Here is a 20078-nt window from a genome sequence, read left to right on the forward strand (position 1 = left end):
CCCACAGCTGTCAGGACAGAGCTAGGGTGGGTGATGCTGATGGATGACGGCTGCCTCACCCAGTACCTTCCCATCCACAGCCAGGCCCCATCGGGGTAGCTCAGATGCTCAGTCTCCCTCTCTCCTTGTTGTCATGCTCTGGTGTCAAGGAAAAACTTTGAGGGTGCCACAGCAACACTCCAGGCTTGGGGCAGAGTGGCTGGAAGCCTGCTGAGTGGAAAAGGATCAATAGTGGCTGAATATGAGCCAGCCCAGATGGCTGAGAAGGCCAATGGCATCCTGGCTTGGACCAGCAATAGTGAGGTCGGAACCAGGGCAGGGACCATCCCCTTGTACTTGGCACTGGTGAAGCCACATCTCAAATTCTGTGTCCAGTTCTGGGCCTATCACTCCAAGAAGGACATTGAGGGGCTGGAGCGTGTCCATAGAAAGGGAACAGAGCTGCTGAAGGGGCTGGAGCACAAGTCTGATGAGGAACAGCTGAGGGAGCTGGGGGTGTTTATCCTGAAGGAAAGGAGGCTCATTGTTCAGGAGGTTGTAGCAAAGTGGGGGGTCAGTCTCTTCTGCCAAGTAACAAGTGACAGGACAAGAGGAAATGACCTTAAATTGCACCAGGGTAGGTTTTGATTGGATATTGGGAAAAATATCTTCACAAAAAGAGTGGTCAAGCATTGGAACAGGCTACCCAGGGAAGTGGTCAAGTTACCACCACTGGAAGTATTTTAAAGAGGTGTAATGTGGCACTTAGAAACATGATTTAGTGGGGGGCTCGTAAGTGCTGGGTTAAGGGTTGGACTTCATGATCTTAGAGGTCTTTGCTGTAATTCGTGTTTTTATTTTATTTAGTGCACTTTGTAGATTTTTTTTTCCCCCCAGTTGCATCTTATCGACCTATCGAGAGATTTAACTGCAGCACGGCCGGGTTCCTGCGCAGCCGGACGGGAATCGGGGGGGTTTTACCCCAGCTCGGAGCCGGCGGAGGAGGAGCAGAGAGGAGCGCTTCCCTCAGCGCTCGCCCGCGCCGCTCCCGCCCGCCCCGCCGGCCGCCAACCGCAGGATCAACGAGCGTGCGCGCGCCGCCGGAGCCCGCCCGGGCGGGGCGGACGTGGCGGGAATGGCGGGAATGGCGGCGCTGGCGCGGCCCGGCCCGGCCGCCGTGTCCGAGCGGAGCCGCGCAGAGGTGGACGCCACCCTGCAGACGGCCAAGCTGAACCCGGCGGAGCTGCTGCCGGCCGTGCACTGCCTCAGCTTCGGCCCCCAGGCCAGCGCCGGCGACTGCTACCTGCTGCAGCTGGAGCCGGGGCTGTGCGCCGAGCTGGAGGCGGGGCGCAGGTATGGCGGGGCGAGGGGCGGGGCCTGGGTCGGGCTGCGGGGACTCCCCTCAAGCGTGGCTTTGTCCGGAGTTCTGCTCTTGTCATGTGGTGTGCTTAACTGTCCCTTAAATCTGCCTCAGTTGTACTGGAAACTAAAGCTATCGACATCTACAAGACTTTTTTTTTTTTTTTTTAATGGAAAAATAGCTGCTGTGGAGCTTTCCAGCCAAAACTTAAGAGGCTGGAACAGGCTTCCCCGGGAAGCGGTCATGGCACCAAGTTCAAGAAAAATTTGGACAACGCTCTCAGGCACATGGTGTGATTCTTGGGGCTGTCCTGTGCAGAGCCAGGAGCTGGACTTGATCCTTGTGGGTCCCATCCAACTCAGGATATTCTGTGGTCAGACGTCTCAATATAGGAGATGAAAAACTCGGGTTTAGAAAAGAGATTATGTCTCTAGAAGAATCATGCTGACTTTGAGGTTTTCCTACTGGAGGTCTCGAGGTCTGATGGATGGCACGGTGCCTGCAGGGTAGACAAGCTGGCAGGGAAGGATTAACACAGGAATGTGGTAGGATGGTTGTAGGACATCAAACTCTAGACCAAGAATAGATAACAGACAAGGTTTTAAGTTTCTTCCTTCGCTGCAATGCCAGTGACATAAGAAAAATGTTTATAATGATACGAGAATTCCCTCTAAAGAAGGGAGTTCTCTGAGATGAGTGTTAGTCAGCCCATTCCTATTTAGTGTAATATTGATAAAGTGTCATTGGTTAGAGGCCTGAATCATACAGCTGAGCTTTGTTCATGCATGCTGATAAAGGGTGATCAAAATATAAAGCACTAACACAACACTGTAGCCTTAGTTGCTTACTAGCTAATTTTTAGATAGAATTAGGATAGAGCCTTGCTTGCTTATGCTGACTCACAGACAGGATATAGTTAATTTTATAATGAAGACTTTAGCGGGAACAGAAAATCTTACAGTTTAGATAAGGGGCTTTGAAGCTCATGAGAAAGAGACCTTGAAGTTTGATAAAGAGAGGGTCCTGGTGAAGACACCAGTTTTGAGTTAATTGGACAGTGCCAACTCAGCAATTCTTAGCAAAGGTAAAGAGTTCAAGCTGAGGAAGACTTCTTACTTCATCCAAAAGACCCCCGGAAGAAAATCCCAAGGGGGCGTTCCAAGGCAGAGTTATAGGAGTGGTGTATGTTAGTGATTCTCCTCCCACTTTTCTGGAATTTGCTGACACAGCTGATGCATATGTAATCCAACTAATGTATATGTAATATTACTAATACATATATAACATTATACTGCATAAAAAGATCTGAACAAAGGCAAGGGGTGTACATGATTGGAGGAATTATCCCCCACGCACCCAGTGCTGTGAATAAACATATCTGTTTCAATACTGTTTGCGAGTTTGGGGTTTCTTTCTGCAAGTCAATGCAAGCTTAGGGAAGTGAGAGGAGCAGTTGATTAAGTTGAATCTCAGCACTTAATTTAGTGTAGCCTGGGAGGAACTGAATGTTCCCATGTTGTGGTCCTGCCTTGGTATTATCATGTCCTCACGAAGCATCTCTTCTTGATCAAGTGTGTGAGCTGAAGAGGGGGGTTTGTATTGTCTCTTTGTCCTGAAATGCTCTACAAGATGATTTTCTTTCCTGCTTGGAATTATTTGCAAGAAAATACATATGTTTTTGGAGAGGGAATTATCTGAAGGGTACTGCACCATAGACACAATTTCTGTTTGCTTTCTTTTTTCACAATGGACCAGTTTCAATTCTCATTAAAGAAACCTCCAGTTGTAATCTAGTTTCTAAGATTAGTGAACTAGTTCAGGCATTAAGCATCACTTAATGTTTTATGGGGGCTCTGTGAATTGGCATGTGAGGAAGCTTGACTGTGATCTGCATAAAAACTCTGAATGCTTGTCTTTTTGAGTTTTCCCACACTGAAATGAGAGGAAAAAAACATAGTCACTTAGATTAATTGGCAATTGCATCTTTATATTTTGGTGTACTGTGACTGCTGCCACCAACCAGAACTTTCATTTATAACTTCTTTACAAATGCATAAATATGAAAAAAATATCAGACACGTTTAATAAGTGTTCCTCCTGAAATAGAGATAAAAATAAATCTTTTTTTTTTTTTTTTTCCCCAGCCTAGTAATCCGTGGTGAAAAGGATGAACAAGCAGTGTTGTGCAGCAAAGATAAAACTTACGACATGAAAATAGCAGATACCTCAAATATGCTGCTGTTTATTCCTGGTTGCAAAACTCCAGAGCAGTTGAATGCAGATCCAGCATCTTGTAATGTTATTCATTCACAGGTATGTCTTTCTGGGGTTTTGTTTGTTTGCTTTAATTCTCTACTTTCTTAATCTGTAATTCTTGTATTTCATCCAAGATGCATATGTGAAACCCAGCTGGAACATGGGCTTCTAATGCCATCTTAAATGCCTTGTGATATTGCTGTAGCTGCAGGCTGACACTGCAGGAGGACATAAGTTCTGTTGGTTCTTTGTACAGTGAACAGCTCCAGGTGGATGTCTTTATATAAATATGCTTTATACACAGAGGCATGATTTTCTGTTTGCATGGAAAGATGAGTTGCTACCTTTGTGTTATGCACTGTGAACATATTTTTACATTCACCAGTGGATGTTTATTTTTTATTGCCTGTGGTAAGTTTTTTTATTGAAAGCATTACAATGATTGTTTTGTCTTCAAACTAAGTACCCTATCAATAGATTCTTGTTTTCAGTGACTAGATTAACACTTTCTGCTAATAATTTTTGGTAAGCAGCTTTGAATCCAGATGGTATTTTTAAAAGTTTTAAGAGTCTCTGTTTTTTTTTGTAGATTGCCGGTTTCTCCAAAAACTATTGGGAATTAAGGAGATGTCGACCAAAACTGAAGAAACTAAGGAAGCTTTTAATGGAAGATCCATATGAAGGGCCTAGTAGTCAGAAAGATCAGACTGTGACATTTTCAAAGGTAAATCAGCTAATTTAATTGGTAATGAGCAAATTCAGGTGAAGATACATTCTTAACTAGAAAAATGCCTTTCCTCACATGATTCATAGTGCTCCTCTGAGTTAATTTTTTTTAAAACTAAACAAGCTGGTAGTTGTTAACACTTCCACTGAGTACATAGATAAGCAGCCTTTTTATTAGTAAAAAGAGGAGAAAAGGAAGGACACAGAAAGAGACTGGGGATTTCTGTCTTCATTTGGGAAGCTTCTTGGAAGACAGTCTTCAGGACTTTTTCTAAATTTCTTGAGAGTTATGTGATAAGGTATAATGCAGCCTTTCCTTCTTTGGCTTCTTTGGCACACACATGGTATGTTATGTATGAGATCAGAGCACACCCATGTGCAAGTCACTTGCCAATCAGTAATTTATGATGACAAGGAGAAGCAGGGAGTTGAAGGAGAATGACAGGGATGACATAAAGCAGAGAATGGGACTGACGCTACTGTTTTGCTGCCCTTTTATGTTTCCAGGCAATTCAGTTTAGGGTCTAAGGAGTAATGGAGAGATGTGGACTGTGTGGCATATGATCACAGATAAAAGGCTGATAAAAATTGTGGGGTTTTGTTAGTTTGGTTAGTTTTCCTTTTGACTTTCAAAACACAAAGGGTTGCTCCAAAGTATTTTATGCTGAGGCTTGATTGAAGCTGACCCAACAAGTTAGCTGTGTATGATTGGATGCGCAAACATAGATGTTACTTTTCTCCCTTGGAGAGACGGGCTGCCTCTCTCTTACTGGGTGATCAACAGACTGATTTCTGATCAGTTTCATAATCTTACCTCCAGAACTGCCTTTGCCACCTACTCTGATCTAGGCATAGAGGGACATACAGCAAAATAAGGGATAGCAGAGGTAGAAGGGTTTAAGTTGTCCAGAAATTATAAGCATTGGCATAGGCTAGCAACAAAACGTCATATGCAGTAATATTTATTCATAATATTGAATGAATGTTATAAAAACATGTCAGTGTCTCACAAATATTAGTGCCTACTTTGAGAACTGATCACTAGTTATTTTGAAGGGGAATGTATTTCCTCTATGAGCTTGCTCAGTACAACTAGATTTATCAGATACGTGTACGCAAATCTCACCTTGCCACTGATGGAACTCTAAATGAATCTGAAAGCTCTCCAGGGGAAAGGTCATTCCTATGGGACTAATTCTCACTGGAATCCCAAACAATACGTGTGTAGTAAAGATTTCCACTGTGGTGTTTGCTTACGCTTAAGATTTTTCATGTACTGGCAACTAATAAGCCACCTGTAATCTGTTTGAAAAAAAGTTATTCTATTTTGGTGGTTTCCTGTAAGCTCCTCATGGTTTTCAGGGCTGTATCATACACAGAGAACCCCAGCAAAAGATCCATAAGGAACTGTGAGACTGTGTGGAAGCCTGTTGCATAGTGATGTGATTTAGCAAACTACAGGAAAACTTATAAATAGGCTAGTACTGAATTTTACCGTGAAATGACAAGGAATACTCAGGTGATCATAGTCTGATAAGAATAAGGATAAGAAACATACTAAATATGTTATCTGGAAATTGCTGGTGTGGACATGATGCAAGTCAATCCATTCCATTTTATGTTTGCAAGGATGATGGAGAGCAGTGATGAGAGCAGTGATGTCTTCAAAAAAGCTGTCAGGAGTGCTAGCCAGACCCCAAAGCAGGGAAAATGCCAAGGTCTCCTGTGCAAGGCATCTGAGTTGCAGCCTCTAACTTACAAACACACATATTGATTTGGGGATGTTTTTGATCTCAATTGCTAGCAGTGTTTCTTTAAGTATTATATAATAAGGTTGTCCTTTGTTGACATACTGATGGGAGCTTGTCCTGACGATATTTAGACAAACTGTCTAATAAGAATGGTATAGCAGGAAGAGGAGACCTTTCTGTATTTATTAAATGCCTTTTTAACGTGTGGATGTTTCAAACATAGTGTTGGTCTGTTTCTATTTGTGTTCTCATAGATCTCAAGTACTCAATACAGTACTTTTCCTTCTGATAGGAAATAAGCTGTAATCAACAGAACCTTAACATTAGAGTGGATTAAATAGGCTGTAAGGTGAATAAAGGAATTGATGAAGTCCTATTTCCGATGGATTGAAGGCTGGTATTTCCTCCATTGACTTTACTCTTCATGATACTTTCTGTTCCTACCATGTCTTTACCACAGTATCCACAGCACCTTCCCATCTCACCTCATAACTGATCTGCAAGGAGCTGTATGTACTGTGGCTGGGTCTGTGTTTCATGGCTGCTAACTGGATAGCAGACACCAAAATATATGTGATTGTAGGAAAGCCATAATACTTTAACTTTTCATTCTTGCTGGGATACTTTACTTATGATGTCTGCATATTTGACATCCTGGGAGTACAGGATGTACTTATGCCTGGCACAAAAACTTTCCTGTAGTTGGACTGGCTTATGTTGCATAACCCTTTGAGAAAATGTTGTAAGTTATAGTAGAAGTTTCAGAGAGTGTGGTAAACCTTAAAAAATTCAGAGTCTGAGGAAAACCACCTATGTTAAGTCTTTCCTTCATTGTAGCTTACAATGCATTTGGCATGCTTGCTGAAGCAAAGAAGGACTAAGGATAACCTGTTTTATTTCCTTCTTTTTTTCCCTTGTTGCAGTATACAACAGAAGATTTGTTAAGTCTGATTCAAGCAAGTGAAGAAGAAATACTCCATCAATTGCAGGTTATAGATGCCTGCAAAATTGAAGGTAGTCATCTTGAAAAATATTATTGCCTATGAGGAGATAACCCTGCTACTGTCCCCAAAATACATGACTCCTTTTTCTAAGGCTCATTCCACATCCTTGTCTTTCAAGGTGCAAGTTACTTCAGAGTTCTAAGATCTGCTTCCATAGTTCTACGTCCTCCACGGCTGTGAAGATGATCAAAAGAATAAAGCTGAGCAGGCACTGCCAGTCTGTCTCTTCCTTCTTTGCTTCTACAAACACTGGCATCAAAGTATCCCACCCATAAATATTTTTTAGCTGGTTGTCCTCTTCATGAATGAGTGGGTACTGCTTTTTGCAGTTCTAGAGGCAAAAATAGCTGACTCTTACCTAACCCCAGCCTTTTCCTAGTCCTTTCTTCCTTCCAGACTGGGTTTATCTCAGTGTCTTCCTACCATGTGAGGCAAAACTTGAGCAAGTGCCTCACCTTGGGACAGGTCCTACTCATCCTTTACCTGGCCATGCCCAAACCCTGGGACATCAGGTGACAGCAGTCCTGGAGTCATAGACTGAAACAGGGCAGAACTGAGCTGGGAAGGTTATCAGGTCCAAACTCCTGCTTTAGAACAGAGTCAGCTCGTAGCTGGAGGCTCAGGGCCTTGGCTGATTGAGTTCTGAGCATTTCTAAGAATGGAGATTGCACACCCTCTGTCAGGCTGTTCTGGTGTTTGACCTTCTGTCTACAAGGGGGGAAAAAATTCTAGTAACCAGCTGGGATTTCCCTTGTTACCTCACATCCCATTATTGTGCACCACTAGGAATAATTCTGCTCCATCATCTCTGTACCCCATCGCATTATGTAAACAAAGATCTCAAAGGTGACTTCCCTTGGCAGTGACACCTGCACAGCACCATTGTACCACAGCTGTGCTTTGTCACATCTGGATTGTTGTGGACTTGTCTGGACCTGAACTGTTGCTTTGCAGTGCCAGTGCAGCCAGTTCTGTTCATGCAGTTCTATGCCTGAACTAATTACGAGTTTCTCCAGGTCTGATCCAGCTTGGGATGGGATTTGTAGTGTCTGTGGCAGTTAATCTGCATGAAAGGTTATGAATAATTGAGATGATTAAATGTCATTCTCCTTTACATTTGTTATTATTATTTAGTTCTGTTTCTCACTTTTAATCCCTGAAAAGACAGAGTGCTGCTGTTGTACTTTGTAAAGGTGTGACCTAAATGTCCAGACTCTGTAATGTATCTTAATGGGAATAGAATTAAGGTGTTAATGTTTTCCTTCTAACAGTGTTTTGTGGTGTTCTGTTCTGCAGGATATTGGAGAATTCTAGAATTCAACTATGAGATGAAACTCTTGGATCATGTGACTCAGCTGATAGACTCAGAGTCCTGGTCTTTAAATAAGGTTCCTTTACGGACCTGTCTGGAAGAACTTGGATCTCTAGAACCCGGGTAAGCAATTCTTTTTAGTACTTAAAATTGCCTACATTCGTTTTTAACTATTATTAATACAATATTTATTAACTGTTTATTATGATTATGGTCTTGTGAATCTAGATTCCAGTTACCACGGTGTTAATGTTACAATTTTTTTTGCCTCTAAAAATACACAAGAGCATTAATAGTTTAGACAGGTAGGTTAGTAAACTGATTCTAGTGTCTACTGGTAATATTTCCAATTCATTCAATAGTAGATACATTACTGCTGAATTGTAAATGACGGAACTAGCATGTACTTAAGCTGTAAATGGCTGACCATCTTGAAATACCTGTTCTGAACTATAGCTAGCCAAAAATGTGTAGTTTACCTGTTGCAAACGGTCTGAGATGGGGGTATGTTTTCTGGTGTAATACTGAATTCAGAATATAAGACTTGAAGTCATGAAGTAATTCAAGATTACCATTCAAACAAAGTCTTAAGTTTACAATATGGTAGCATTTTCCATTCATTTGGCATTTGACTCAAAATGAGATCTTGCTTTTGTGTCTGCAGTTAGGCTGTAATTTTATGCCAGAGTTCTAGAAAAATGCCTGCTATTCAGTGAGGGGTAATTAACTGCCAGATTTTTGACTTGCGTCCTAGAATCATTTAGGTTGGTAAAAGACATTGGGATCATTGAGTCCAGCCCTTAACCCAGCACTGCCAAATCCACCACTTAACCATCTCCCTAAGTGCCACATCTTACACATGTTTTAAATACCTCCAGGGATGGTGACTCCAGCACTTCCCTGGACGGCCAGTTCCAGTGCTTGACAACCCTTTCCATGAAGAAATTTTTCTTATATTCAATCTAAACCTCCCTTGGTACAACCTGAGGCCATTTTCTCTTGTCCTGTCACTTGTTACTTGGGAGAAGACACCGACCCTCACCTGGCTATAACCTACTTTCAGAGAGCTGCAGAGACGGATATGATTTCCTCTGAACCTCCTTTTTGCCAGGCTGAACAAGCCCAGGTTCCTCATCCGTTCCTGCAAGACTTGTGTTCCAGACCCTCCCCCAGCCCCGTTGCCCTTCTCTTAGTTTTTCCCCTCTACCTATTCCTTCATCATCTTCTTGGTAACTGTTTATGTGACATCCTAATGAACCATGTTAAACTTGATTTCGAATTATTTCTTTTTCTAGAGAGATGATAGAACACATTCTTTTAAGCTATGGAAGGAAATATGTTGATGATGGTAAGTTTGTGAAAGTTTGCATGGTTTAACTTTGCATAATGGAAATAGTTATTAAAGAGGAAATGCAGACTTTGTGAGGATGGCCCAAACAAATGAGTTTACCACACTGCCAGTAAAAGGAGGGAGAAAACTGAGCTAAAAATCAGTACAGCTGTTAAAGGCAGTTTCATATGAAAGGCGACTATTAAACTGTACAAGATAATAGTGAAAAATTGGGAAATAACAGAGGTACTGGAAGTGATTTATTAGGTGTCTACAAGCCTTAATTTTGTGACTAAAGACAGATCATAGTAAAATTTAGATGGCACGTCTCTTTGGATACCCTAGGAGGTCTCAGATATTTAGGCAACTAATTGTGCTGTTGTGAACAGTCAGTGGCATGAATTCAACTTGCCTAAGTAGGGATCTGCTTTTGGTCCCTTGAACTGCACCACAAAATCCACTGACTGTATTGATTAAATTTCCATTGCCCATCTCACACACAGACATAATATTGCAGTGCCTTACTCTCAGTCTCAGTTCTTCCCCACAGTGGCTTTCATCTCATCGTTGGCTTGAGTTGCACTCAACCTTAAAGGACATAGGAAAGTAGTTGGAGTGGCAACAGACTTATATTTATTTTTATATCTTAATATATTTAAACAGGTTGCACAAGTTGCACAAGGGAGCAGTCTGAATTACAGGAAGTCTGTGTGACTGAAAAAATGGAAGGACATGTTTATACCTGATTTTGTTCAGAGAATTTTAGTCAAGGCAGTGCGAGAGAAAATGAAGTCTCATTATTCCCTTCATCATCTCAGTGAAGTGAAAATTTTGTTCATTGTTCAACCACAGACAGCAAATGCTTTAATACAAGCTATTCATAAATAGGAATGAAAGCTGTAGGAGAAACAGTGTACTGTGAAAGGGGAAAAGATGGAGGGCAAATACACTTATTGATAGGAATTAATACTGGAGCTGGGACAGTGCTGCTCCATTCTGCATAATTTGTTCTTGAGAATGAGAGGATACCACCATTCATCCAAAGTCAGATTACCAAGTCAGATTACTTCCTGAGAAAAAGAAGGAAGAGGATACTTGGTTTACAGCAGACTGTGGAACAGAATGGAAATACAAGACTGTTTTCTGTTCTTTTATCAAAAAGCAGGAACCCAAGATATAAAATATTTTTTGTTTCTCAACAGGGGAGGTTTACTTTGAAATGCGTGAAGATAAAATATGTAGAGCTGTAGCACAAATGCTTTTGCAAAATGCAGTTAAATTCAATCTGTCAGAATTTCAAGAAGTCTGGCAACAAAGTGTCCCTGAAGGGATGACAACAAGGCTTGATCAGCTTAAGGTAAACACATAAAGAAGGATGATTCTTTCATGAGTGGACTGTAACTGATGACTTGTGTCATACATAGAGTTTATCCATTACTGGGTGTTGATTGTGTTGTTTCTGTCAGCTTTTGAGTTAAAGTACATTTTATGATATCCTCTATGAGCACCAGTAGTCTGGAATCATGATCATGTTTCTGTAACTCTGGCATGTTTCACTCTTTGAAGAAAAGTTGGAGCTGTGCAGTTACTATTGTACGTGTAACTGGAACAGAGGCTGAAGCTGTTGTTGAGCAGATTGTAGTAACAACCAGTAGAGTGACAAGCACTGTGGGAATCCTTTGCTCAAAGGAGGCAGAGAAAGGTTGGAACTCAGTGGATTCCCCCCTCATTCTTGTCATAAAGGAAATTATTAATATTGCCTGTAAAACGGACGTTTTATGTTATTTCTTCACTTTGGCTCTGGTAGTGCAGTTTTGGGAGGCTTTGGATGTGCAAAGAGTAACTTGTATGGAACACTGTCAGAAAGCAGGAAGTTTCTTTTGTCTTTACATTTTCTTTCTGATGCTGATCTACAGGGCTTGGCTCTTGTGGATAAAAGCTCAAGACCAGAGACCATCTTTCTGCTAAAAGTAGAAGACTTACCTGAAGACAATCAGGAAAGATTCAACAGCTTATTTAGAATACGGGAAAAGTGGACAGAAGTGGATATTACCCCTTATATACAGTAAGGACGTATTTCCTTTTATTAAAGTATAATTAGCATTATATTCTTCCCTTTTTGCACTGCTGGCTTCTGATGAACTGTCTGACTCAAACACTATACTCTGCATTTTAAATTAACATGAATTCCGTATGAATAAAATACCTCTGAGATCAACAGCTCTATTTGTTGAGTTTAAATGTGTATAAAAAGCTGAGTCTACTGGATTGAGATGGGTGATAATATGTACTTTTGCCTATTGCTTAAATGTCAAGCAAAGTTTTAAAATTTAGATTTTTAAAGCATTATGTGACAGTTACAGTAGTTAATTTTTCTTTTCTCCTAATATCCTAATCCAGTATTGCTATGGTTACAAGTATTTCTTGGGTTCATTTTGTTTGAGAATGCCTCTAACACCAGCATCATCTGCTTTGTTTTCTCCACAGAGACTTGTGTGCAGAGAAGCAGACTGTTGGTGCTCTCCTGACAAAATACGCTCGCTCCTCAATGCTGAATGGTGTTAAAGTTTATAATTCCAGAAGACCCATCTCATAACAAGTACTCTTTTATGAACTGAGAATACTGAAGGGAGTAAGAGTGAATGCTGCTTGTTGCAGCCTTCTGGGGAGAGTAATTGCCAACCAATGCTGTACAATGTACTGGAGTTAAAGCCACTGAGCTTCTTGAATGAGTCCTGTTCTCTGCTCAGCTAAGTAGAATGTGAGGGCACTTGTGTCTTCTGAGGAACTACAAGTTCAGCTCACCTTCCTTTGCCCACCAACTTCTTTTTCCTTTGTGTCTAGTGAAGCCAGAAGTCAAGCTAGTTCTTGAATACACTTTCCTCTGTCTATCCAGAAGCTAAAATCTGACATGAACGTTTAAAACCTTGATAATAATTCAGTCAATTGAATTGATCTGTACAGGAAAAGGGAAGTTTAGTCTTTCACCCATTAGTGACCATTCTTAAATATGTCATTGATGTTAGTGAACAGTGCAGACCTTGAGAAGCTCATGAACAAATCATTCCTGATTGAGACTACACTATTCTTAATTTTGAAAGGTGGCTCTTTTTATGATCATGTCCATGAATACCATTAGCAAAAGCTCTTGACATTTTAACACTTGGCAGAATGGCTTTTTAAATATTACAAAAACTGCAAATTGCACTGAAGTGTGAGTATAAGAAAAAGCAGTTGGACATTCATTATATTATGAGCTTCCTATAAGTTGTTATTAAAACGTAGCTGAGGTAAAACTAGTGCTTTACAGAAGACTACCTGTGCTTTTAAAAGAGAACTTCTAAAACTTTGTACAATTATTTTTTATTTTTAAAAATACTTTGTTCTGGCAAATAATTGCACAAAGAAATTGTGCCTTGAAAACTTACAGTGGAATATTATTCTGTGTAGAGTAATGAAACAGGAGTTTTTTATATTGTCATGAAGTGATCTGCCTGAGATTGAAATTTTGTAATCGTTAAAAAGGATTGTTTGCATGTCAGTGAACTGGAGTTTAATGTAAGACAGTCTTCAGATTTATTATTTAAACTTAACAGTTGTATGTTATTTGGTACAAAAAACATTTGCTGCATTGAACTTAGATGTGGGGTATGAAAAATCTTGGAACTGCCAACATTCCAGCTGCAGGGTGAGTGGGGAGGCGAAAGAAACCTTAAATCAAATATAACTTTTAAGATGGATATGTGCATACTTGGAATTTTGTTACAGATAAAAGGCTGAATAAAAACTATTTCCTAAGCTCTGTTTATTGCTGCCCAGCGCTGCAGGGTTCCCTGTGCTCCACAGTGCTGGTGCAGCGCTGTGGTGTTTGACTTAGGAGGGCTCCCTTGCCGGGAAGAACTGCCTTGTTCCCTGTCCTGGTTGCAACAGCTGCGGGCTTCCAAAAAACTTTCTGGGAAAGTTCCCTCTTGTAGATCAATGATAATATCAGTGTAAAAGCCTAGAAAATTCTTTCCATTGCATCATAGGATGTTCCGGCACAATTGATAGTTTTCTAGTTTGTGGTCCCAGTGTATATTTACGTAGAAACCCCGACATCAATAGGGGTTGGTTTGTGAAACAAGTAAGAAATAAAGTATTTGGGGCACGACCTTAAGCTCTGCCAGGGGAAGTTTAGGTTGGGTATTAGGAAAACATTTATTATGGAGTAATGAGACATTGGAATGGGCTGCTCAGGGACGTGGTGGATTCACCATCCCTGGAGGTTTTTAAGATGAGGCTGGATGTGGCACTCAGTGCCATGGTCCAGTAACCACGGCAGCATTGGATCGAGGGTTGGACTTGATGATCTCAGAGGTCTTTTCCAACCGGGCTGATTCTATTTCACGAAAAATGCTGTGTTACAGCACATCACAGTGCTCCTGATTTGTTTCTTTGGGCATTCAGCATGAAATGACGCTTTCAAAACACCATCAGCTTCTTTGCTGCAAGCATTTACTTTAACATAAAATAAATGAACTTATCTCGTGTCCTCCCGATACTAAAAGTGGAGACCCAGGCGGGCTGTGAAGGAAGGTGCCGTTTTGTGACGGCGTGCCGTGATCCCAGCCATGTTCCCGAATTAAATCCATTGTCGATCTCAGGCGGGGGCCGATCCCGCCTTTCCGCGGCGCCGCCGCCCCTCCCCCCTTTCCCGCCGCAACGAGGCCCCGCCCCCGGGGACGCGCGTGTGCGCGAGCCGCGGCTCCTGCGCGCCTGCGCATAGGGACAGGGCCCGGTGTTGTTCGTGGCTGTTGGATCATTTGGGGGGTTTTTTCCTTTTTTTTTTTTTTTTTCCCCTTTTCCTCTGGCCGTCGCTGGGCCGTCCTTCTGTAAAAAGCAACCCTCCAAAAGACTTTCCCAACCCTAAAGCAGTAGAGCTCCGTCAATCGGGCCGTGACCTCTCACCCGCCGGGGTCGGAGGTGAGGGCCAAGATGGCGGCGGCTGCTGAGGAGCCGCTGCGGCGGCCGCGCTGCTGAGGGAGAAACCCGCGGGCCGACCCTGCCCCGGCCCGGCCCGGCCTGGCCCCACACGGCCCGCCCGGCCCCCGCGCCGCCTCTCCCGCTCTCCGCGGCCGGCGCTGCCGCAGCCGGCGCTCCCGGCAGCGCGGACCCCGCTGCCATCCCGATTCTGTAGCTCCCGCCGAGCCGGTCGGTTTCCTCAGTTCCGGCGAAGAGGAAGCGCCTCTGGACTCGTCCCGGACCCCCTGCGGCAGAAGGGCTGCGTGTGCACTCACAGAAGGTCATGTACAGACACTGATTGTTGTCGGTGGTGTAACGATGGTGCTCAGTCGAGCTGAGGATTCCTGACTGCTGGGGGTCACGGACCCGCTGAGGAGATGAGTGGTCAAACACGACGCGACTCGGGGAAAAGTCGAAGGACCCACTGAGCGAGGATGGTGTTGGTGCCAGTCTGACAGTCAGCAGTGTGTGCTGAGCGCTGCGGTTCAGGATGAATAGGAAGAAAGGAGACAAAGGATTTGAGAGCCCAAGACCATATAAATTATAAGTATCCAATTTTTTTTAAGTTGCTGTGCTTGAAACTAGTGCACACTGAAACAGGCCGATCAGTAATGATTTATCTGAGAGGGTTGGAGCTATTGTTTGTGTTCCTGCATTCAGAAAACGTGTGTTGCAGGTGTATGTTTTATTGTATAAATGGACTTACCCATGGAGTGAGTCTGTCAACCATGCAGTCTCATCTTTTGAAGATGTTCACATTTTGCTCTTCAAACTTTGGAAATTTCCCACACAGTGTCAGTACTACATACCATACCACCATGTTCCATTCTTACTTCTATGTCAAATCCTTTTCGCTTAAGGACTTTTTTATGTATAAAAAAATACTCACCTTTGCAGCAAGCAGCTTTGTTAAGCAAATTGTCATTTTTACACATTCACTGTTGCGGTTGTAACCAAACTGCAAAGCAGTTGGTGGTAGATTCCAGTCCATCTTTATATATTTCTCTCTATACCCCCTTGAATCCTTTACAAATCTGTAACACAAATGTATTTCTAAATAGAATCATTCTTATATACAATTAAATGTAGGCAATGTCTGAATCGGTTTTTAGGTGTTACTTTCTTGTAGGAATTTTTGTCATACTTGACCTCAACTGAAGCAATATCACTTTTTAATGTACAGGGTACTTGAGGATGTGCATATAATGTGTGATGTGTTATAAAAGTTGAATTATTACAAGGTTGTATCTTGAGTCATGACTTGCGCTGCCATAATACCAGTCTTGATCAATATATAACCATTATTTTAAATAATAAATTCTTACGGCATGTTCATCGTAATAGCACGTGCTATATCTTTTAATGTATAATACCTGCTTACATAAACTGTGTGTGAGAGTCAACTCACCAGATAAATTTTCTGCGGGTCTCTGATTGCAGTGGCTGCGTACCATTTCTGATTCTGCACATCACTGCAATGCCACCCTGCCATTATTACTGCTTTATTTTTACATAGAGATAAGTGATGTTCAAAAACGATGTTGCTGTCTTCTGTAATCTTCTTAGTAATACTCACACTGGTATGATACTATATTTGATTTTATTAGAACTTTCTTGACCTTGAGTGCAACTTTTATTCATTATTTGGTTTAGACCATGTAAGCAATTTAGACAACCATTAATTCTTCTTGCATAAGTATATTCCATATTCAGTATTTATCTATATGTACATATATCCTGTATAGCTCTCTAATTTTTTTTAAACTGGGTTCAAGTATCATTTTAAATGCTGGCATTTATGCAAAACCTTACTTACTTTAAATTTTTCTTTTCTTCCAGTACAACTCACCAGGTAGTTTGTATCAACAACATAAATTTTCAGAGAAAGTCTGTTGTAGTAAGTATTTCTTAATAAAATGTGAAACTAGAAATTAAACGTCTGGGTTTTATTCATGCTTTTAGAGGAAACAACTGCACACACAAGCTAATTATGTTGTTCAGCGTCTTCATATGTTATATTTCTAATCTGATGCCTTGACATGCATCAAATAAAATACCTTCTAACTGAGAACACTTTAATCTCTGTACAAAAATGCTGTCTAAATGAAGACCACTGCATTGCAAGTAATATTACAGAGCAATTTACAGTTCAAAATTGATGTTCACACAGTATTGGCTGATCTGAGAGATAGGCTTATAGAGTTTTTTAGCCTATGTGTGAGTTCACTGGGCCCTTGAAGAGACTGATGATTTCGGGCCTAAAGTCATGGAGGGTCTTTGTGAATTAAGATATCTGCTTAAATGGATTCTGCTTAAGTTTTAGAAATTTTCTCAAGCTCAGATACCAAAACCTAAATCATAGTGATGAAAAACTTAGTGATGCTATGAACTTGAAATCTAGTCAGTAGAGGCAGATTATTTCCAGTAAAAGAAACATGATTGTTAATTCATATTCAGTTTTTTTGTTTTATTTCACAGGTGGGAAAATTCACCTGTAAAATAGCAGGAAAGACAATCTACATGTCTAAAAGGCAAACCAGTCTCCTTTTAAAATAAATATCTTTCAACCAATGGTTTTGTTTGAATTGTGCTAATAAGAATTCTTTTATATCTCCCTATTTTATGAGTTGATGAAGATTTTACAGAAGGTTTTGTTTTGTGTTTTCATAGGGTTATGTGGAACTGACAATATTCCCCACGGTTGCAAACCTGAACAGAATCAAGCTGAACAGCAAACAGTGCCGGATTTACAGAGTCAGAGTCAACGATTTAGAAGCAGCTTTCATCTATAATGATCCAACGCTGGAGGTTTGTCACCATGAGACAAAGCAGTAAGTAGTGTCTTTAAAACTCTGCAGGTATAGGGTTTTCTGTTGCTCTTAAGCATGACTTATTTTATTCTCAAGTTTTACCTGGTAGTTTTCTAATGGTGACTTTTGGTATGGTGACCTAATTTTGGGGAAGTATTCCGGCAATAATTTTTCTTCTTTAGAATTTCTTTTACTAACATACCTTTGTATTGTTTTGTAAAAGAATCAAACACTTCTTTAAAAAGTACTTTATAGGGAAAAAGTCGTTGGATTTGAACTGTTTGTGACAGACACTCTTCATTCCTTTGTTCATCACTTATGCAAGAGCTTCAGTAATTCAGTTTGCAAATACAGTGTTCATTTATATGAACACTGGGTTGGTTATCAGAGCTATGAAATTTTCCTTTGAGTCCTTATACTTAACCACTCGAGTCTATTAGTTCTGTAATTCTATTTGTTTTGTGACTTGATATTTTTGTTGTTGTTGCTATTGCTCGTTATGTCAAAAAATCAGAATCCTCATTGGAGGGATTCTAAATTGTTATGAAGTGCTAGAAGCAAAGCTTTGGCCTTTCCTATGGAATCAAACTTCCATTATTTCTTTTTGCAGATAAGAGTATAAGTCTAGCAAGTTAACTGAACTCACCTTGAAATTTGAAAAAAAAAATTCAAAAAATTCACTGACACCCAGTCCAACTCACCTGCTCACGCAGGGTCAGCTAGAGCAGGTTGCACAGGGCTGTGTTCAGTTGGGTTTTGAGTATTTTCAAGGGTGGAATCCCTGCAATCTCTCCAGGCAACCTGCTCCAGTGCTGATGACCCTCACAGTAAAAAGCATTTTCTTGTTTTCTGGTAGAATTTCATGTATTTTAACTTCTGTCCACTGGCAGGGCCAGAGGCGGTGGGCACAAACTGAAACACAGGAGGTTCCCTCTGAACATCAGGAAACACTTCTTTCCTGTGAGGGTGACTGAGCACTGGAACAATTTACTCAGAGAGAATGTGGGGTCTCCATCCTTGGAAATGCTCACAAGTCATCTGGACATGCTCCTGAGGTTCAGGGCTGTAAGTGGCCCTGCTTGAGCTGAGGGGTTGGACCAGATGACCTCCGGAGGTTCCAACCTCAGCTATTCTGTGATTTAGTAGTAACTGGAATCCTGCATAACTTCTGGAAGATGTGAGGAAGGAGCAGCATTTAAAATGGTCAGAACAAGCAATCCATTATATTAAGAAAGGGATCAGGAGAGATAATTCGATAATTTTGTGCAGAAAGTTGAGTTTTTCTGTTCAAACTATTCGAACTTCATAGAAAATATTTGTATTTCATAACTCCTGTGTTATTCATAGTTATGAAAGACAGGGGTCACCAAATATTCATAACAAAAAATTAGTATGCCTCTTTCTGTATCTCAGAAGTCAAAGGCAACATAGGGTACAAACTATTAGATGAAACATTTTTTTTTCCATTGAAATTGGGTACTTAAATACAGCATCTCTGCTCTTAGATCAGTATTACAAACAGAAATGCTAGAAATCTAAAAACTCTCCAGAAGTAGGATCTCAAAAAAAAAATCATCAGTGGGTTTTCTCTACCCTTCATTACAAAGAACTGCTTCTAGGAACAGCAGTGGTTTGTAGTAGTCTTTAATCATCTGGTGAGCTCTTCCAAGTTCTCATTTGTTACGGCAAGTTTAGTGGCGATGTCCTTTGTGCCCTTGCAGCTGAACTAGGCTACAGCAGTTATTTTGAACAGGACACAGATTAGACATGATGTTTTGCCTCTGATGTTACACAGACAGTTACCTTTTGCACAGTTTTCTTCAGTAGTCTGTTGAACTAGTAAATGTGAAGTTAAGATGTTTCTTGGTAACCTGTTTATTTAAAATAATGTGTTTTCAATCTTTACTTTTTCCTTGTGTGTGTAGCAAGTATAAGTTCAAGTTTCAAGATTTTATATACAAGTATCTTCCTTTTTTTTTTAATGATGCTTTTAGTCCCTTAGATGTTTTCTAAAAGAATGCGTAAAATCATTAAAATGCATAAAAATCATAAAAGTGTTAAAGTTGGAAAAGACCTCTAAGATCATCAAGTCCAACTGTCAAGCCTGCACAGCACCATGTTCACCATTAAACCATGTGCCATGTCCACATGTTTTTGAACACTTCCAGGGATGGTGACTCCATGACTTCTCTGGACAGTCTGTTCCAATCCTTTACTACCCTTTCTGTGAAGACATTTTTTCTTAATATCTAATCTGGGGCATAAGTATGTAGAAAAGTCAATTTCATGTACCCTTTTCTACCTTTTTATCAAAGTTCAGATAATTTAAAGGCTTCTTACTCCCTTATTTAAAACCAGAATTCCATTAAAAATGGAAGATTCTGTATGGAGTGAAGATTAGAAGACTTGCTACAGTATCTCTTACTTGAGAGATTACGTTTGCTGATTGGAGGTGAAAGTTAAGAGAAATGGTTCGTTGCTGATGTTGTGCAAATTTTGGCATGCAAAAAATATAGTTAAAAAGGGCGTAGAAATTGGAGATTAAAAAG

At 40.8% G+C, this 20078-nt stretch overlaps 2 protein-coding genes across 5 annotated transcripts in view; both read left to right on the forward strand.

Annotated features, from left to right (window-relative positions):
- The first annotated feature begins 1121 nt into the window (after positions 1–1121).
- On the forward strand, positions 1122–13516 carry DSCC1 (DNA replication and sister chromatid cohesion 1). 3 transcript variants are annotated; one of them, XM_027884925.1, is made up of 9 exons: positions 1122–1332; positions 3484–3652; positions 4185–4319; positions 6996–7086; positions 8373–8511; positions 9684–9736; positions 10918–11075; positions 11635–11783; positions 12206–13516. In XM_027884925.1, exons 1-9 carry the CDS (start codon positions 1124–1126, stop codon positions 12312–12314), a joined length of 1212 nt encoding a protein of 403 aa, XP_027740726.1. In that variant the 5' UTR covers positions 1122–1123; the 3' UTR covers positions 12315–13516. The 3 variants fall into 3 exon arrangements, with proteins under 3 accessions (XP_027740726.1, XP_027740727.1, XP_027740729.1); XM_027884926.1 differs by having other exon boundaries at positions 10921–11075; XM_027884928.1 differs by lacking the exon at positions 1122–1332 and adding an exon at positions 1544–1629.
- Positions 13517–14790: 1274 nt separating this feature from the next.
- The window catches only part of TAF2 (TATA-box binding protein associated factor 2), a 63885-nt gene continuing 58597 nt past the window's right edge, over positions 14791–20078 (forward strand). The window contains exons 1-3 of one of the 2 annotated variants that reach the window (XM_027884901.1): positions 14791–15262; positions 16562–16616; positions 17390–17550. In XM_027884901.1, coding sequence (XP_027740702.1) covers positions 15210–15262; positions 16562–16616; positions 17390–17550 — 269 coding nt within the window. In that variant the 5' untranslated portion in view covers positions 14791–15209. The remainder of the gene's footprint in view (positions 15263–16561; positions 16617–17389; positions 17551–20078) is intronic. The other variant, XM_027884902.1, reaches the window with a different exon arrangement.

This window comes from Empidonax traillii, unplaced genomic scaffold, assembly GCF_003031625.1.
Source record: "Empidonax traillii isolate 1590-97213 ecotype Southwest subspecies unplaced genomic scaffold, ASM303162v1 scaffold157:size2224338, whole genome shotgun sequence".
NCBI classification, from domain to species: Eukaryota; Metazoa; Chordata; class Aves; order Passeriformes; family Tyrannidae; genus Empidonax; species Empidonax traillii.